Genomic DNA, 20,926 nt, shown 5'->3' on the forward strand with positions numbered 1-20,926 from the left:
ATCATGAAAGAGATCAAAATTATAGAAAGAAAAATAATTAACCCTAAGAATATAAAATGACAGAAACTGATAATGATCCTTTTAAGTAAAACTTTATAAAAATTAAATAAAAATTTCCTCACAGATATTTCTTCTTTAGTTGACCACAATGATTCTTTCTTGAGCTCATATTTCTTCCCAATTTTATTTTCTTGCTAAAGAAATAAAAAATATTATTCATAGGAGTTATAAAACGGTACATTTCTAAAAACTTCAGATATTCATGCTGACCCAGCCACCTGACTTTCAAATATCTTTCCTAAAGAAATTACATGATAAAAATAAAAATATATGTAGAAAGAGATACTGCAGTATATGAGCAAAGAATCAGAAGCAATCTAAGCTCATATAAACTATATACTTAAAGAATATTTAAAAATAGAGGAGTAACACCAAGGTTAAGGGTTCGGATCCCCACAGCCAGATGCCAAAAATCAATCAATAAGTGAAAAAAATACAGGGAAATAATGATAACAAATGAATAAAAAATGGCTACCTAACTGCGTTAACAGTTGATTTGAATTATTCAAAATAAAAACACTACTGATTTCTGTGTGTTGATTTTTATATCCCGCAACTTTACTGAAACTGTTTATCAGCTCTAAGAGTTTAGTAGAGTCTTTAGGTTTTTCTGTATATAGGATCATGTCATCTGCAAACAGGGCCAGTCTGACTTTGTCTTTTCCATTCTAGATGTCCTTTATTTCCGTCTCTTGCCTGATTACTGTGGTTAGTACTTCCAATACTATGTTAAATAGTGGTGAGAGTGGGCGTCCTTGTCCTGTTCCCGTTCTTCAGGATGATATTGGCAGTGGGTTTGTTGTATATGGTTTTTATTGTGTTGAGATACTTCCTTCTATACCTAATTTGCTGAGAGTCTTTATCATGAAGGGATGTTGAATTTTGTCAAATGCTTAACTAAAAACACAATCATTTCCAGACAGAACTGTGGCCACTGTGAGCAGTGAACTAATGTGGGACAGAATTAAAGAAAAGCAAAAAAAGGCTATTAAGAAAAAAGGAAAAAAAAGGATTAAAGTATGCAATAGGACAAGAAAACTAGAGAAAGAAAATAAGAATGTATCAGAGAAAATTATAAATACGGGAGAAAAGGGTACCACAAGAGAAACACGTTCCCAAAAGTGTGGCCAAAATAATATAATATTAATAGTGCCTAACTTTCTAAAGACTAAACACTTATGATATTAAGTAACTTGAACACAAATTATGGAAGAGTCTGAAGCTAAAGTGACAATGTAAATTCATAATGCAAGCAGAATAAACATAGCTTTATAAAGAGATGTAAATTCATTAAACTTAGCAAATCACGACTTGGATTTCACCAAATACCACACTGAACTAACTTTCCTAGCTTTCCTCTACCGAAGTGACTTACAGGATATTTAAACCACTTGGTTCAATTAATTCTTCTGTAAAATGACAGCCGATCTTAAAATCCTTAGTAATAAAGGACCCTGTGTCTCTGAAGTTCCCACTCTTGCTGAAAAATGGAATCAGTTCTCAATACCTATCCTCTCTTTCTTCTTACTAACACAACTCTAACTTTGTGAGGAACAGCAACATGCCAAGGTGAAAACATTTCCCAGACTCTCTTCTAGATTGAGGGTGAGGGATGGAGACTGGAGCAGACCATAACTAAATTATATTACTAATTATATTAGCAAAAGTTAAGCTGGGTTTCTGAGAATGCCCCCTAGAAAGCAGGGGAGGAACTCAGCTGGAAAGCCCTTTACCCTGTCTCCTCCCCACCTTGTTCTTCTTCCCTAGAAAGTAGACTTGATGGCTGGAGGTACTGCCACCATAAAGTAGAAAGACAGATGTCTAGGAAATTAATACCATGGAAAGCAGCTTTGATTGTCAACTTCTCGGTTTCTTTTATAGAAAAAAACCCCAAAAACCCTATCTTATTTAAGTCACGGATTTTAGAATTTTTTTAAAACATCAAAGAATTCTTAACTAATACAATGAGGAAACTTTCTGGGAAGAAAATAGAATGTACAGATGGTCTCCATCTTATGATGGTTTGAGATATGATGATCTGACCTATAATTTTCTGACATTACAATGGTGTGAATCTGATATGCATTGAATACACTCACGAACTTATGATGGGGTTACGAGCTGATAAGCCTATTGTAAAGTTGAAAATATAATTTAAGGGGCTGAGCCTGTGGCGCACTCGGGAGAGTGCGGCGCTGGGAGTGTGGCGACGCTCCCGCCGCGGGTTCGGATCCTACATAGGAATGGCTGGTGCACTCACTGGCTGAGTACCGGTCACAAAAAAGACCAAAAAAAAAAAAAAAAGAAAATATAATTTAAGTCGAAAGTGTGTTTTCGACTTGCAATATTTTCAGCTTACAGTGGGTTTATCAGGAGGTAACTCCATTGTAAGCTGAGAACCATCCGTACCAAGTCAGGATCTCTGGGGCTTTGGCCTGGAAATCCACATTTTAAAAAAGCTCACCAGGTAACTGATGCAGCTGGCTCACAGAAGGGTGAGCCACTTAGAATTCACTCACGAGAAGTACTAACAAAAACAAAAAACAAACAAAATGAAGTACTAATAAATAATGAGGATTCCCTGTATGAAGATGCCAATATAGGACAAATAGGACATACACTTTGTTTTTCAGTAGTAGTTATAGATTTACATAATGCTTGATACATACCAGGTTCTCAATTTTCATTGAATGAACTGTAACTTCTAATTATTTAATCCTTATCCTTTCATTCATTCCGGTCCTTATCCTGTAGCTGTAAGGATCATCCCTATAGGAAGGGATGATCACAGCCATGAATGAAGTGGAGCTAAAGGACCCATGTGGGAGATAAGAATATTAAATTTTGATTTCATCAGGTCTGTGCTCTCATCTAATGAGCTAACCAGTCTACAGATAATAGGTCAACTTACTAATATATAAAATAGTAAATAATATGAAGGGTTTTCTTAGATCAAAGTGGGTAAGACAAATTATCAACATTCATGAAAAAAAAATTGGACATTAAAGACCAAGATGAAAATAAAAATTCCTAGTGATGTTATACAAATTTTACCCTAAAAATGTATTTAGTACTTTGTTTTACTAACTTTTTTCATTTTAATGTGCTTGTATATTCTATTAAAGCATCTCCTATACTTACCGTCATGGCCAAATTTCTTTGATACTACAGCCTAATCTGGAAATCTATTAAAACAACCATGTGTAACAGTTTTATTTATTGTCATTTATTTTATACTGTTGAAGAATTACTGTATTTTTAAAATTTACCTTATTGCCCAACAAATTCTTATACTTAATACTGGGTGTTAAGACATTAATTTCTTTTTTCCTCAAGTCGACATAATGGATCCTCACATCATCAATACAAAATCTAAAGTAATTTTTTTTAGATTCTAAGTTTCTATTTGCAATACTCATTAAAAATGTTACTTACAGATACTTTATTTTCTGATAATGCTTCATCATTAAAAGTGTCATCTGTTTCACTATCTATCCTTGGCCTTTTTCTAATATTGACATCTTCCTCTTCTTTTTGAACTTTCGTTTCAATTTTTAACTCTGGTTTTGTGTTCTTAAATAACTGTTCCAATACTTCATCATCTATGGACAAATCATCAATTTCTTTTCTTTTTTCTGATCTTAGATTTTCTGTAGAAAGAGATTTACTGGCAGAATTGGATTTTAAATCTATATTTATAAATAAGTTATCTGATTTTTTGTCCACAGGCACATTCTGAGATAGATGTTGCTCCTTATTTTTCTGTATTGAGGTTGTAGCAGGTTGCGTTTGTTCAAAAAGAAAACAAGACATTTCTATTCTTGCTGATTTGGATGAAGACATTTCTTGATTTTCTTCATCCCTTTCCCTTGGATTTAAAAAAGAGAAGAAAACAAAACCAGAAAATAAACACAGCTAAGTAATTTTTTAGTTTGGCAACATTCACTGCTCCTTCCATTTAATTCACAAAGTACTCCTGATTTTATTAACAATTTAACTGGAAATCAATAAATAGACTTCTGGAAGCGATACACAATTCATATACGTTCTACTGTTTTGAGAGGAATGATGGACCCTGTGGCTTAAAGCAATATGGAGATCTCTATCTTCTTGGCTGAAGTGGCATTAGTTTATAAATCTATGTAGAGGAAAAAGTAGAAAAATATACAAAAGACTTGTTGCAAGGGGACAGCAGCTTACTTTATAATGTAGAGAACTTGTGGGCAGGGAAAAATTACCCTAGGAATATAACTTGATGGGTTAATGAGAGTTGGATTCAAGATAATAAACCACAGTGACTAATCTAGAAAATGGCAGCAATTGTATACTGCAAATGCTACATGAATATACCACTAAGAGTTTTCTATACAATACTATATCATTCACTCAGTAAGTACTGAACACTTTATTTATGCAAACTGTATTAAGGCCTGCAGTGGACTGAATTACAACCCCCCGAAACTCACTGAAGCTTGAATTGTGTCCCCCAAGTTTTATGTATTAGAAACCTGGTCCCCACTGTGATTGTTAAGAGGGTGGGAAATCCTATTATGGTAATTGAAATGTGGAGCCTTGAAGAGGTGATTACATTGTAGGACCATGCCGTAGTGAATAGGTTAAAAATGGTGGTCAGGGGTGTGGTTCTGAGGGCTTTATAAGAAGAGAGAGGAGAGTCTCCCTCTCTGTTCTCTCTGCTTCTACCATTTTGCAATGTGAGATCCCTGGGTCCCTGTCACCACCACCAGATGGACTTTGGACTTCCCAGCCTCAGAAAACTGTAAGAAATAAATCCTGTTTTCTTTATAAACTGCCCAGTTCTGTGTATCTTGGTATAACAGAAACGGACTAATACAAGGCCCATACAGTACACAAAGATTTAGATCTCTGCTCTCTAGGAGTTTACTGAATTCATGTTGAACTGGGACAGTCAAGCTGATGTTTTATTAACACTAATTTAATGTTGGTACTGATACTAAAGGTTTATGTAATAATTTAAGTGGTCAGAGTTTGAACCAGAGAGCTGGCAATAGAAAACAGATGAAAAGGATGGGATTGATAAGATACTGAAAGTAAGAATCAACAAAATTGGTTTGAGGAGGCAAAAGAGCAAGAGTCAAAGATTATAACAAGGTAAACCACTAAAAGAAAACACATTTGGTGAGTGAATATAAAAGGTTTTAGGTCTAATATTTGGGACAGCAACAGGAAATCTGTGTGGAAAAGTAGAAGTGAAGTTTAAAGGAAAAGTTAGGGCCAAATATATTGATTATCTGTAATAAAGTCACAAAACTCTGAAGGTAGAACATAAACAATATAACGAGCAACAGAAGGAAAGAAGTCCTCAAAGGGGAATGTCAGAGAGGCAAAAGAACCAGGATAGATCACTGCCACAAAAACTGAGAGGAGACCAAATGAAAAGATTCAACAGTTGAATGTTACCAAAAGACCACCAAAACTGGCAATTTTGTCAATGGTTAATTTCAAAGATGTCATTTCAAGATTAAATACTGCTGGTTAAGAGATGGTTCATACAGAAATGGGAGAAATAACAACAATCTTTTTTGAGGAGTTTAACAGTGACTATGAAAGATGAAAGACAGTAGCTAGAGGAAGAAACCAGGTCAAGGTTTCAAAAGTAAAGGTTTTCAAAAATAAATGTGAGACTGAGCTTTTGAAAATAGAAGAAAGGATCTAGAAGATATTAAAGACAGTGGAAAATGAGAAAATAATTTATAGAGCAAGGTCCTAGACGGAGTGGAGGGCTGATCAAGGGAAACAGGCAGAGAGTTGATTTTGGAACTCAGATGTAGGTAAGTTCTTCTGTAAGAGAACAGCAGCAAATAAAACAACAGATAAACTAAGGTATTAAAGAAGAAATATTAAAGAGAATCTGTCTAATGACCTTAGTGAAGAACAAGATTAGGAGATTTCTGAGAGGGAATGAGGTCAAAGGGCCACAACTTTCAATAGAAGCATACTTAAGCAAAACAGAATAAAGAAATAAAGACAATACCATTCTATGACAATATAAAAAGCACTATTTTTTTTCAGAGACACAGGGAGGAGTTAGTAAAAACATACCTTTTTTTGGTAGATGGCTGAAAGTAGTTTTTGATGGAGTTGGTCTGCTGCGGCTGAGAAGCCCGATCTCCACTTTTATTTACACCTGGGAATTTAGTTGGTGAAAGCTGGTAGTCTGGGATTTTCACTCTAACCAGAGTATTTGACACTGTATTATTATTATTTTTAGAGCTTGTTTTGGGGGGTTCCTTTATAGTGGATGTTTCTTGTGAAAGCATTCTGAATTTCTGTTCCATTCTGGAGATTTTGATTTCTTTTGGCTGTTCACTGCAGCAAAGGAAAAGAATGCAAGGTAAACAATCAAGTTTACAGTAGCTTTTATCTGGAAACAAAGATCTTTAAATAGTTCTAATGTAATATAACTTTAGAAGATAATTATCTTTACACAATAATGCAGTGAATCTATTTTGCCGTCCCAAGAAAATAGCTCCTTTGTCATCTAGGCCCCTTGAACGATGATACCTTACTCTTCTTCAACTCCTATAGCACATACTGTCAGGCATGCTCTCCTACAATCAACTGCCAAACACACATGGAATATAAACCTAGTATCATATTATAAATCAAGCTAGTTGATAATCCTAGGTAATTTTTGTTTTAAATTTTTCAAACTACTTCCATGTAAAAGTGCTATAATAAAAAATGAAAAATCAGAATAATCTTCTATCATTCCAGTATCACCTACATAGGGTATTAAGATCACTTTGGATGAAACGATATGGTTATTATTCCAGCAGGATGGCAGTCTCTAGAATAGAAAAGAAGTCTAAACTATCAGAAAAATATTTTAAATACGTACACATAGAATTTTACAACGCATGGTTGAACAGACACTTACTTTGCTATTCTTCTTTCACAAAATACAAGAGGTAAAGCTATTGTTCAAGCGAATTCTAAAACATTAACAACTTCTCTTTAAAAAGTTAAATCTGGCCTCAAAATAAGACATGGGTTTAAAATTAAAATATGGTCTAATATAGTGATATCATATATATCTCAATATGAACACTTCATTATGGAATATTTAAAATAAAATATACTGTATCAATTGAAAAATATCATAGGATACAAGAGTGATAACCTCTTCCATTAAACAAACAAATGAAAACCTCTTCAAATAAAGAACCAGTGAAAAAATATCTTTATGAACATATTAACTATAGTCGCCCCTCAGTATCCGTAGGGGACTGGTTTCAGGACTCCCGTGGATACCAAAATTCACGGATGCTCAAGTCCCTGATATAAAATTGCACAGTATTTACATATAACCTATACGCATTTTCTCATATACTTTAAATCATCTCAAAATTACTTAAAATACCTAATACAATGTAAATGCTGTGTAAAGTGTTGTTATTCTGTATTGTTTAGGGAATAAAGACAAGGGAAAAAAAGCATGTACATGTCCAGTACAGATACAAATTTTTTCCAAATATTTTTGATCTGCTGTTGGTTGAATCCATGGATGTGGAATATACAGATACAGAGGGTAACAATATTTAGATAGCTAGGTGGATACAAATAAAATATCTCCAAAATTATAAATAATATTCAAATACAGGCAACATCTACAATACAAATACATTTATTTCAAACTTATTTCACCAGTCACAAATGACATAGTATAATTCTTTTTAGTCTTCCATGTTCATTTACAAGGAATGAAAAAAACTATCCTACGACAGAACTTGGCAAACTATGGCCAGTAGGCCAAATCTGCTTGCCACTCATTTTTGCAAATAAAGTTTTATTGGGAAACAGCCACAGTCATTCAATTATATGTTCTCTATGGTTGCTTTCATGCTACCATGGCAGAGCTGGGTAGCTATGACCGAAAACAATCACCCACGAAGTCAAAAATATTTACTCTCCGGTCCTTTACAAAAAATTCCCTGACCCCTGTCCTAAAATATCATTTTTCCTGCATCCCACTCTCCCACGTTTCATCTCCCAAAAGATGACCTGATAAAGGCACTGACTTTACTTCTTGAATATACTATTAATTTATTGACAGAATAATAACAATAATTTGTTAACAAAGAAGTTTTACCAATTATCTGCTTGCTCTGATTCTGTGTCAGGTACATATGTTGTAGTATTCACTCGGGCACTTGGCATTAGTTTTTCATTGACTGACAAGCCTTGTGAGAGGCTTGTCCCTGGAGTTCTTGTCTTTAATCCTGTAAATCACACAAGTGAAAAGAAAGAATCACAACTACTAGACACAAGATAGACATCTGGTCACTTGAAACGGTTAGACTGTGCCACGCTGAGGGGATTAACTAGGTAATATAGCACACCATTGTCTTCAGTCAGTGGAGCCCACAAACACTTAATGAAATATTCTACAAGCCGCCTGTTGGCATCTATGATGGGCCTATGTAAACCAAATCATTTTTAAAACTACATCAAACCCTTTGTGGTGAAGCACAGTTGTCCCTTGGTATCTGTGGGAGATTGGTTCCAGGATCCCCCAAGGACACGAAAATCCATGGCTATGTTCAATTCTCTAATATAAAATAGCATAGTATTTGCATATGACCTACACACATTCTTGCATAAACTTTAAATCAATCTCTAGATTACTTAAAATACCTCACACAATGCCAACACATCACTTCACTCACGTGGATTCAACATAGTACTTAGCACACAGCAAATCCAAGTTTTGCTTTTTGGAACTTTGTGGAATTTTTTTTTTCCTGAATATTTTCCACCAATGGTTGGTTAAATCCATGGATGCAGAACCCACAGATATGAACAGATGACTGTATTATCAACTTAAGTAAGGATAAAATACATTTAAATTCTAATTCAAATTATGTTTTATATCAGAAGACCAAAACATTAAACTTATTCCCCACAGAAAGTATACCTAATCTGCCACCTATACAAATCAGAATCAATGTGACTTTTATTCTTAGAAGGAATACATTAGTTGAAATGAGGACATGTAAAATTATTCCAGACATAAATTTTTTGGCTAATCTAGAAAACCATAATGATTGCTTCATCGTTTATTTACTAGAATACCAACTTAGGTCAAGCTCCGCTCTTCTGGGATACCTGTTTTCTGAAACTCCCACATTGAATTAGGTTCTCCGCATTTCTGCTCCCAAACCACCCTGTGTATATAAACAATTCACTTATCACTAGCTGTGTGACCTGAGGTAAGTTATTTAACTTCTCTAGGCCTTAGTTTCCTCATCTATTAAATGAGAATAATAATGCCTTCTTTGCAAAGTTGTTTTGAGCGCAAAATAAAAATGATACAGGAATAGCACTTACAAAAATGTTTAATACACTGTAAGCACTATGCCAATGTTAGCTGTTACCATTACCATCACCATCACTCTGCTTGTTTACCTGTTACTTTCCCTTATCAGACTGGAATCTCCTTAAGAACAGGGATTATTATCTTGCTCATTTCTATATGAGGGTTCTTAACAAAGTTCCTGGAAAAATTCATAGTATCTTTCAATCCTATTTTTCCATGAACTTTTTGAAGTACCCTTGTATCACCAGTGCTTAGAGCAATATGTGGTATACAGGAGATATAAATTAGTTCATAGATTAGATTGTTAACTGAAAATTTTAAAAGTTGGCATTTACTAAATATCTAAGTTAAATTATCACTGTGTTGGGTCCTTGTGATATAGGATGTGCTTAATAAATGTTTATTACAGATTCTAAATTCAGATATTTGAATGACTTCTGCCACTTTCCCTACATGACCACTTTGGAAGCTCATTGGCATTTCCTTAAAGACACGTATTTCTAGAATTCATTTTAGCTTGCACAGAAATTTACAAAAAATAAAAATTATAGATGTTTATATAATCACTAAAAGAAAAACATTTATAAATCTAACCTAGGGACGACCCTGTGGCTCACTCGGGAGAGTGCGGCGCTGGGGGCGCAGCGGCGCTTGGAGCTCCAAGGCCACAGGTTCGGATCCTAAATAGGGATGGCTGGTGCGCTCACTGGCTGAGCGCGGTGCGGGTGTCACCAAGCCAAGGGTTGCGATCCCCTTACCGGTCACAAAAAAAAAAAAAAAAATCTAATCTAATGACTCAGAATAACTGGTGTTTGTTGACAATAAAATTATTTTCTTTTGTGTGTGTGTGTTTTGTTATTAACAATAAGCTTATTTACAATGTTCTCCTTGCTAAAAATACCATAAGGGCAGTGATTTGATCTGATCTACTCACCTCTTTGTTAGGAATATAACAAATGTTCAGTAAATATTTGTTGAATAAATAAATTAATGAATATAAAAATAGAGGAAAGAAAGGAAGGAATAGAAGAATAGGTAGATAGATGCATTCACTGTGTTCCCCCCAAACTAGTTTTGTTATAAAATTGTTTGTAAGTCAGAGGTCCATGACTTGGAACCCACATAAACCTACCTGTGAATGTGCAAGAAGTAATACTACTAATTATAATGTATAATTCATCCTCATGACCTTGTTTCTATAAGAAATAATACATGAGAAAAAGTACTAGTTTGATAGTCGGAAAACCAAATTTTAGGATTGGGTTGGCCATGCAGTAGTTATGAAACCTTAATTTTTCTCAGCCTTGGTATCTCTTATCTTTGAATAGAAAGATTAGATGATTTCTAAGGCCCTTTCAGCCATGAATACAATTCCAACAGTGGATGATAATATTTTGTTGCTCCATACTGGGAAAGATAATCTTGTGTACCAATAACTTAGTTCAACTAAGAAAATACTGATACCTACTACAAACAACTATTGTGCTTCTGCTGTCAAGGGATCCAAAATTAATTTAAGAGCTTACAACCAATCTAGTGTCTGAAAGAGGCATAGAAACAACTGGTAACATCTCAAAGTAGGAAGAAACAATAGCTGGAATGCAAAAAAAAGTTACTGGAGCACAGAAAACAGAATCATTAATTCTGACTTGGACGAGAATTATGGAAGAGAAAACAACTTAGAAAAGCTTCATGAAGTAGGTAAGCATCTGTGGAATGATTGAGATTTTCATGAGCAGTACTGGCATTCTAGGAACAGGGAACATAATGATCAAGGTCAGGAAGTGTGGGAACTATAAAAAATATGGTACATGTATACTGTAGAGAGGCATATAAAAAAAGAAGAGGATGGGAGATAGGCTGCAGCTAAATTGTTGAGGGCCCTGAAGTCAAGGGCTTGAGGATTTATTCTGTAGATAATGAGAGTTAGTAAGTTTTTAAGAAAAGGGAAGGTGATTCCAGTGGCAAAGAAAATATTAATTGTAAAGATGAGTTTGGAGGGCAGACCATTACTGAGGGCAATTACAACAGCCCCCAGGAGGAAAGATGTGGAGGGTTCAAATATGACAGTGGCTGTGAGAAGGGATGGTAGCAGACCTCTTGAGCAGAAGCTGCAGAGGAAGAATTCCAGGTCTTAGTGATAAAATGGAAAATGAGGAATAAAATATGACCAAAGTTTGCAATCTTGGTGCCTCCTCCATTTATGCTTGTATAAAAGACTTGTCTCTAGTTCAGTCCTTCCCAAGACATTGTGACCCAGTGGGTTTTGGGGTTTGTATGAAAAAGATGAGCTTAAAATCAAATGAAACAAAACAAAAAACCCAGATGCCTAGGCCACATTCCAGAATATTCTGAATTACAAAGAATATTAATTTTTACATTAAAAAATGTTTCTGACTCATATATCTAGTTGAGAATCAGTTTTCTAAACAGAGAAACAAAGGATAGTTACCCCAAATAAGGGTTGGGATAAGGGGAGCTACTGACTTAGATCCAGCAACTCTGTTTTTCTATGTTTGTTGTTATTAAAGTCTGAAACTACTGATACTGTCTTTTTTTTTTCCCCTGTAAAAGAACAGAAATCCACTTTCAACAAAATATCTACAGCACACTCTGTTTCTAAAGATTGAAGGGATATCTATTGGACAGGGAAGGAGTAGCTTCTCCAAGAATATGGCTCTTTATGTGTCCATATTAAAGTAGCTCTTTCAGTAAGATGCTGAAGAGTTGGTCTCTAGCTTCTTACTCTAAGGATGAATTTTGTTAGTCATAAATGTTGCAACAATATTCATATCACAATTTCAACAAAATAAATTATTTGGACATATTTGAAACTTCACAAGCACTTAAAAGTGTGTGTATTTGAAGGTTACCTATGTACAAACACAAACATACCAAGTACACTCAGTGTGAGAGGTTAAAGATACCTTTATCTAAAATAATAGCAGGTAAATAAGCATTCTTACCCAAATAATAAAATACTACCCTGTCAAAAATTTTTATCAGATGTCTATCCTTTTGCATCTGCTCCCAGTCTCCCTACACCATCATTTCTCAAAACTTCACACATCAAAATATAAGCCATCTGTACCACAGTGTAATAATGTCATAACAGCTTTGACTAAAGAGTCAATTTAAATCAAGTTCTTGTTATATGTCTTCTGGCTAATTTTTTAACCTCTCTGTCAGTTTCCTCATCTATAAAATGCAGATGATTTCCTCTACTTTAAAAGGATTGTTTTGCAAATTAATGTTTGATGATGTATGTAAAGTGCTAGCTCTAGTCTCTGCACACTCAAGAGACAGCAGTTATTATTACTAATCATTACTACTAATGATCTACATATGTAATCAATTCCTGGTTATTAGGCCCTAATGGCTCACTCCTTCCAAAATCTAGCTTAGCACATTCCTTACCTGTTTAAACCAAGGTTGCAAGAACTCAAGTGATACACTGCCCAACTCCACAGGTGCTAGTCAATGGTCTACAATGTGAATGATACCCCCTGGAGAGGACAATGAGGTAGTATTGTTCTCTAACTTGTCTCTTTTAGTCAAAGTCCAATAATTGCTGATGAAATAACTATAGAAAAAAGCCAGGAAGCCAATAAATGTACACAGGAATACAGAATGGATGCTCTGATAACTAAGCAAAGAAGAGGACACTGTAGAAAATGAATTTTAAAAATCTCTAAGATAAAAAAGAAGATAAAAATTAAAAAAACATCTTTACGATGGCAATATCAGCTTATTTCAAAAAACTACAGGAATGTGTTTTAATAAAGGAGAAACAGTGACTGACTCTGAGAACTGGCTTTTGTAACAGTCAACAATGAGATAACTAAAATACACATTTTTCATTTCAGTGAATGACACCACCATCCACTAGTTAGTTATGCCAGAAAACTAGGAATCGTTTCTAATTCCTCCACTGGCAAGTTCTGCTGGGTCTAGTTCCAAAATATATTCTGAATCTGTTCATTTTTCTGCATCTCCACTAGTACCATGCTGGTCCAAGGCTCCAGGCTCTTTCTAACGTGGACCTCCACAATAGCTTTCTACTCGTATCCCCAATTCCATTTTGAACCCCTAGAATACATTCTCCATACAAACACCAGCATGACCTGCTCCTTCTACCTGTAATTCTATGCCACCCAGATCCTCATACTCTGCCTTTTCTCATCATTCAGGATGCATGAGTCTCAAATGTCATATCGTCAATGAGACCTTCCCTGACCACCTATATAAAATAGCACACTCCCAGACACTATATCATCACCTTGTTTTACCTTCCTCTTTCTACTTGGCCTTACCTGAACCTGTCATATGTGTGTGTGTGTTTGCTTGTTTACTGTCTGAATCCTCATCTTTAGAATATAAGGTTTACAATAATGGGAATCTTGTTAACTTTATTCACCACTGTACCTTCAACACCTAGAACAGTGCCCAGTACATGGCAACCACAAATGTTTACTGAATGAATAAATGAATGAATATATAAATAGATGAGTTTCGAAAGATGGTGAATATGCTCACCCCAGCAAGTATAAGAGTAGTATGTACACAGCCTATCACCAATTTACATAATAAAGTTGCTAAAGAATCAATAAAATAATACTTTAATTACCTGTACTGGGCTGGCCCCGAGGATCACAGTAATTCTCCGTAGTCATGAAAATAACTGCCAATCCAATTTCTGCTTCAGGAATAGGTCTAAGACCCTGCCTAATAGAATAAAATAGTCTGAGTATGATAATATATTAAAACAACAACTTTTTAGTTAAAGATCTCAACTGGCTTTAATACAATTCTAGAATCAGGCAACATATCATTCCATATAGTAAAATAAGTTTTCCAATGAGCTGAGCAAAAGAGGTTAAAATAACTTTTATTAAGACAATGCCAAGCTGAATCAACCCTTTCTTCTTTCTACCAGAGATATCCTAATTTTATGGTATAGACAGAACTTCAAATACACAGGGTACTAGTTTACTCACTGGGACAATGTTACATTAGGCAAGTCCAGCACCTTTTAGTAACTCAGTTAACTTCATCTGTAAAACAAGGGGCTAGAGTAAAGGATACAGATTGTTCTATTTCTAAAATTCTATAATTTTCAGAATAAAAAGAAAAACGTAATAACCAGATGAAACAATAAAAGACTTTCATATATAAGCAAATGTATGATTACTATCTAAAATATGTATGATAAAACTTAAAAGAGAAAAAGAAGAGTGGGGCAAGGGGAGAGAATTACAAAGAACTATACATAAGCTATACCTGTAAACATATTATAACTTTAAGTTTAGTAAATCAAATAATTTTACCAAATTTACATGTATTTAGGAATCTTATTAGGGGAATCTTATGGTAAACATATTTTTTGTTATTGTGTAATACGACTGATTTTATAAAACAAAGACAATTTAAGATAATTTAACAATAATGCTATATAGAAACTACACCTCAAATTTTAACAAAGAGCTACAAAGTGCTTTTTAACACGCATTGTAAAGATGTTTAAAGTTGTTTTATCCATCAAATTCTTAGCATGTGTTTTTTGTGTGTATTGGGTTTACTTAAATAGGATTCAATTATATATGCACAGTATTACACTAAAAAAAAATGAGATTTTAAAAAACATTATAATTGAGTGATCACATATACCTACCTATAATCAGGCAATTCAAAACTGTTATTTTATTACCCTACTAATATTTTTTGAAACTGTATATCATACTATGTAAGTTAGTTATAAAGATTAGCTACATAAAATAAAAACATTTTTAATACATATTTAATAATAATGCTATATAGCTATTACATCACCCTAAATGGGGAAACACTGAAAGCATTTCTTTTAAAGTAAATAGTGAAATAAATGTGGCTACTATCACCACTTCTATCAAACATTGCTCTGAATGTTCCACTTGATACAAAACAAAGAAAGAAAGAAAAAAGAGAGGTTATCAGAGGCATAAGGATTAGAAAGAAGGATAGAAACATTATTATTTATAGATGATACAATTTATTCAAAAAAGACCATAGGCAAATTATTAGAAATAAAAGGGTAGTCTAGCAAGATAGCTGGATATGAGATGAATATCTAAATGTCATGTGCATTTATATACATCATAGTATATAATTAGAAAATGTAATTAAAGAGAAACTATTATTCACTTATAACAGTGTCAGAGAATACATACTACCAAAGAATAAATCTAATAAAGGATATTCAAGATTCCTATACAGAAAACAAAATATTATACTAAAATTTTAAAAGACCTAAATAAATGGGAGATGTCACACTGATGGACAAAAATGATTAAAATTATATAAATAGTTAATTATCCTCATGTTGATCTGTGAATCTAATGAAATTCCTAATCAAAAGCCCAATCAAGTTTTTGAAAAGATGATTCTAAATGTATATGGAAAAATAAAGGGCCAAGAATAGCCAAGATGTTTCTGAAGAAGAGCAGAAAGAGACTTATCCTACCAACTAACAACTTAATTGAAGTTGTAGTAATTAAGACAATGTACTGATTGTGGTATTGATACAAAGATAGATTGATCAACGCAATAGAATAAAGCCAAAAACATAGCCATGCATGTACAAAACTTTGGTATAAAACAGAATCAATTCCAGACAGATTAAAAACAAATTTCAAAAACAAAATATCAAAATATAAGTAAAATATTCGTAAAAAAATATAAATGAATATCTTTTTGATGTATGAACAGGAAAAAGATTCTTTAACAAAATATAAAAAGCACTGTTAAAGGAAAGGTTGAAAAACCTGTATAATTCTTGTAGATACTTTTACACGGTTAAGTGAAATACAATAACAAAAAAGCTACATATAAAATCTATTTACATTTTTTTTAATGAATAAAGAGTAATTTTGTACCTTTGGAGCATATCCATAATTGAATAAATCCATTTTTTCTGAGAGTCAGGAATTAAGATCTGTGAATTTGTTGTTCCTGTATCAACAACACAAGTTCCAGGAGCTGAAAATAAACTATCTCCTTCTTCATTTTCTTCTGTTAACAGTCGAGCTTCTCCACCCCCCAAAACAATTGCTGAACTTAATTTCTTATGCTTAAAAAAAAAAAGAAAAATTTAAAAAGTAATTTAATAACCATTACTAATTTCTTGAGTACATTTTTATATAATCTAATTTGAATTGGATTAGATTCAAATTCCTGACAGGGCAACTTGAACTTCCATTTTGAGAAAATCCCTAGTTCAGCAGGTAACTCTGCAGCCCTTGAATCCATACACTGTCTGCACTTCACAACATTTACTACACAGTACTCTAACTGTGGGCTTACCTGCATGATTTTTCCACTGCTACATGAACTCTTGGAACCCCCATTTCAACACACAGAAGACATTTAACAGATATTTACTAAATGAACAGGTTAAGACTTTGAGCTAGTTTTCTGTCCTCCCTATTTACATATTTATATAAAGTTGATTAAAAGGCCAATTAACAGATATTAAGAATATTGTAATCATATACATGATCACTAGGCAGGTTCTGGTGCCTGGGCAGATTTTCATTCTACTTTATACTTCTATATAAAATCTAAAAATGAAATGTATTAACAATTATTGATAAGAGTAATAATATATCCTAGTTTATAATGTTTTCTTTAGGAAAATTTAGCTTATAACATTACCTGTCTGGAATTTAAAAATACAAATGTTTTCCCTTTGAAGATTTGTCTTCTTTCCTGTCGTCCTGACAGATCAATATTTTTACTTCCAATAGCTGGTTCATCAATAGATGGGTAAAAACTGTAAAAATAATTAAAGAATATTCTAATTATAAACTACTCTATGTTTACTATTAAATTTGTAAATAGGTTGACTATCTGATTCTAGAAAGACTTAACTCCTCTAATACCATCACAGCAATTTTTTTTTACAGTAAGAGTTTTTTCTAGGACAAAATGACAAAAAGCATGTAAATGCCTTTTCTAGAAATATGGTGACAAGTGTCATATAGAATAGCAGAATTTGTCTTTATTTTCTCAAGATAATCCAACATAGACAATCATAACAAGATACATATTAAACATATATGAATCAAACAAGTTATGTGAATTACAAAATTTTGAAGAGAGACATCGCCCATAAAGCAAATTCTATTACTATCTTGTGTTTTCTTGGGAGCCAATACGTACAGTCATCCCTCAGTATCAGATTTTCATGTCTCTGATACAAAATGGCATAGGGAATGATGACAAGAAAAATGTTATACATATTCAGTACAGATATGTTTTTTTCCCAAATATTTTTGATCTGCAGTTGGTTGAATCCACTGACGTGGAACCCACTATTTCAGAAAGCTCATTATACTCACAATGCTCATGTTCCAGTTTCATGAACACTACTATAGTGTTTTGCTACAGGACTCTTTGGAGAAGTTCAGGAAATCTAAAAACTTACATTATTTTGTCAATGTAAATAAAATTTCCAAAGCGAAATTAAAGAACACAATTTTTTAGTTCTTTAATATAATGCTATAAGAACATCTTAGTTGTCCACGGAAATGAGGGAAGAGAAGAAAACAGAGAAGAAAAATCAACAGATTAACTCTTAAGATTCTCATCAGTTCATAGTTTCAACTTCCTGTGTAATCAAATCTTTTGCTACAGCTGTTCATATCTGGCCAGACTTTCAGCTTGTCTCTCTACCTCCTAATAAAAATTACTAATCCATCCTGGTGATGGGTAACGGGACAATGTAGGAAGGGAGAAATTCAAAACCTAGACAGTCACTAAACAATCAAGAGTTAACCTCTGCAGAGAGCAACATCCAAAGTAGTGAAAAATACTATAATCATGAGTTACCATCCACCACTTTAGAACTAATTTCCTTACATTTTCCCTCCTAGATTTCTCCTTGGCAACATACATACTTCATAAAGTAAAGCTGAATCATGATTGAAAAGTCATATTAATTTTTAAAATTTTGATAACTGATTAAAAATCCAAATGCACGTGTTTTAAATCTGCTGCAATGGATGCTCTAACCCAATCTAAAGTAATGATCTCTAGTACCTACAATCTCAAATGAGTGGGTTAGCTACTGGCAAGAGCAGACTTACGTTGATAGGATATGGTACAGGCTGCTATGTTAATTCTGGTTTTTCTAAATAACTGACTTTAAATTCTACTTATTTTACTTTAAAAAGTACACAGAGAAAAGTAAAAACTTTTTCTGTTAATTAAAATAAAATCTATAATGAGAAGAGTGCTGGGAAATTAGTAGACATTCTCACACATAAATAGGATAAACATTTTAATATCTCTTCAAATTTCTTTTATCCTTTATCCCTTTTAACAAATATTTCCCCAACTAACACTTCACTTGTATAGAAACAACTAATTTATGAATTAGTCTACATAGCAATGAAAGAACACTAGGATAGATGATAGAGCCAGTCACAGACAAAAATGGTGAGTAAATGTGTAACATATACACGACTGAGCAAATGTGAGATTCTTACTGCTTTCCAAAGACACTAAAACTTAATGATATTAAAATGATCTACAGCTGTGTATTACTTACACTGTCATTTTTAATTTTGCCACAGATAATAGTTTACAATACCCAGAGAACAGTTAACTGTAGTGTAGGTCAATGAAGTTTGAGCATTTATTATACCCCGAGCCAGGTTCCTAAACACAAGTGTGATATACCCTTATCTCTCTTTAATGGCGCTACCAGAGCTCTAACTTTGTGTGATTCTTCAATGTCTGGCTCCTCTAAGTGCCAAATTGTAACTTTTTTTAGTTCATCATCATATCCTCAAGTCTCTCTTGCCTGGTTCATGGTGGGCATTCAACACATATTTGGTAATAAAATAAATTGATATTACAAAACATAAATAAAAATTTTATCCAATAATTTAAAAGTGGACAAAAAGTATAAACATCTCTCAGTTCCCTCAATATAGACCTGAGTATTAAAATTCTAGAATTGGAACAATGTATTTCCGTTTTCTGTTGAGAACACCGGCAAATTTGAGCTCCAATACTTCATAAGACCAATTTTGAACAAAAAATACATCACTGTATTATCAAGAATGCAGCAAAATGTTGGCTATGACCCCAACATTTAGTTCAATTCTTGATTATATATGCAACACATTATTTTGATATATTAAAGATTGATAGATAACTGATAATACAACAATAAAAAGCAGACTATGTTCTGGAACTTCATATACCTAGATAAGCCTTTTTCTCTTTAACAGTATAATGATGAGAAAAAGAAAGAAGAGACTAGTGATGAATGTGAAGAGATCATTAAAAATTAATATTTACAAAGCATTACATTCTAGAAGTTTTAAAGGATTTCTAATGCTCTGTAATACTGTAATCATGAGTCACAATCCAGCACTTTAGAAATAATTTTTTTACATTTTGTCCCCCAGATTTCTCCTTGGTAACATACATATTTCATAAAGTAAAGCTGAGTCATAATTGAAAAGTCATATTAATTTAAAAAATTAATAGCTAGTAAGAAAACTGGAAAACAGGAAAGTAACCTGGCAGAGACCTAGATTAGAGACATATTGCCTGAATACAAGGCTACCACAAATATAAAGTGATCTCCAATTTTTCTTGTAAAAATATAAAACATTTTTTGGCTTGCTTATATAGAAATTTCAGATAAAATAATTATTTTTATTATGTAGTAGCTGGTACATATTATTAATCACATATTTTATAAAATGATATTCATCTAGAAATATAGGCTTTTTCCCATTCACATTTTATGGCTTTTATTTAAATTCTTTACATGATCTTCAATAAATTTCATCAAACCCACAGTACATCACCTTCACTTCTGTCCAAAGATTTTTCAAATACAGAATTTTTCTGTATCCGTGTATAATTCTGGCCCTGGAAACTGTATCCCAAGCCACGAGTATTTATTTGTCCAATATCTGGACAGCTATTTATCTCATTAGTGCTGTAGGCACAGGTCCATGACTTCTAGAACCACTTACTATACTAGTTTTCTTGGCGATCTCTAAAAGGCTACATAGTCTATGTTGACACCCACAACTTGAAAATATGAGTTTCTGTCTCCAGGAAGAACTTACTAGTATGCATTAAATTTTTTTGCTTAGATTTCAATTGATTATGTAAGGAACTCTGTGAACTTCCTAAACTTTCATTTACTGAGACTGTTCCAGGCTAATGTGTCTGTTAAGTCTGAGATTCATTACAAGAAACTAAGTTAACCTGTTCCTGTTTCATAAATGCTGGCAGGAGACAAAGACTCCTGGATCAGGGACAACGCCAGCGGCATGAGCCTCAATATGTTTGCAGCAGGTCTCCTCCCTGATCAAGTCCCTTGGGGAAGATGTAGAAGGCACGTCAGTGGTTTGCATTACAGGAGAGAGGAACACTGCACTTGGGAATCTACCAATTTTACAATAAGCCTACTCTTTGTCCCAGGAGGGAAACATTACTTCATCC

The 20,926-nt window shown here is 33.5% G+C and overlaps 1 protein-coding gene across 2 annotated transcripts in view; it reads right to left on the bottom strand.

The window, feature by feature from the left end:
* The window catches only part of NBN (nibrin), a 40,839-nt gene that overhangs the window by 10,197 nt on the left and 9,716 nt on the right, over positions 1–20,926 (bottom strand). For both annotated transcript variants that reach the window (XM_063079220.1, XM_063079221.1), the window contains 7 exons: positions 17,108–17,225; positions 16,330–16,523; positions 14,046–14,143; positions 8,192–8,321; positions 6,142–6,408; positions 3,496–3,928; positions 123–194 (listed from right to left, as the gene is read on the bottom strand). In XM_063079220.1, the coding sequence (XP_062935290.1) occupies positions 123–194; positions 3,496–3,928; positions 6,142–6,408; positions 8,192–8,321; positions 14,046–14,143; positions 16,330–16,523; positions 17,108–17,225 (1,312 nt within the window). The remainder of the gene's footprint in view (positions 1–122; positions 195–3,495; positions 3,929–6,141; positions 6,409–8,191; positions 8,322–14,045; positions 14,144–16,329; positions 16,524–17,107; positions 17,226–20,926) is intronic.

The sequence above is a fragment of the Cynocephalus volans genome, chromosome 15, assembly GCF_027409185.1.
Source record: "Cynocephalus volans isolate mCynVol1 chromosome 15, mCynVol1.pri, whole genome shotgun sequence".
NCBI classification, from domain to species: domain Eukaryota; kingdom Metazoa; phylum Chordata; class Mammalia; order Dermoptera; family Cynocephalidae; genus Cynocephalus; species Cynocephalus volans.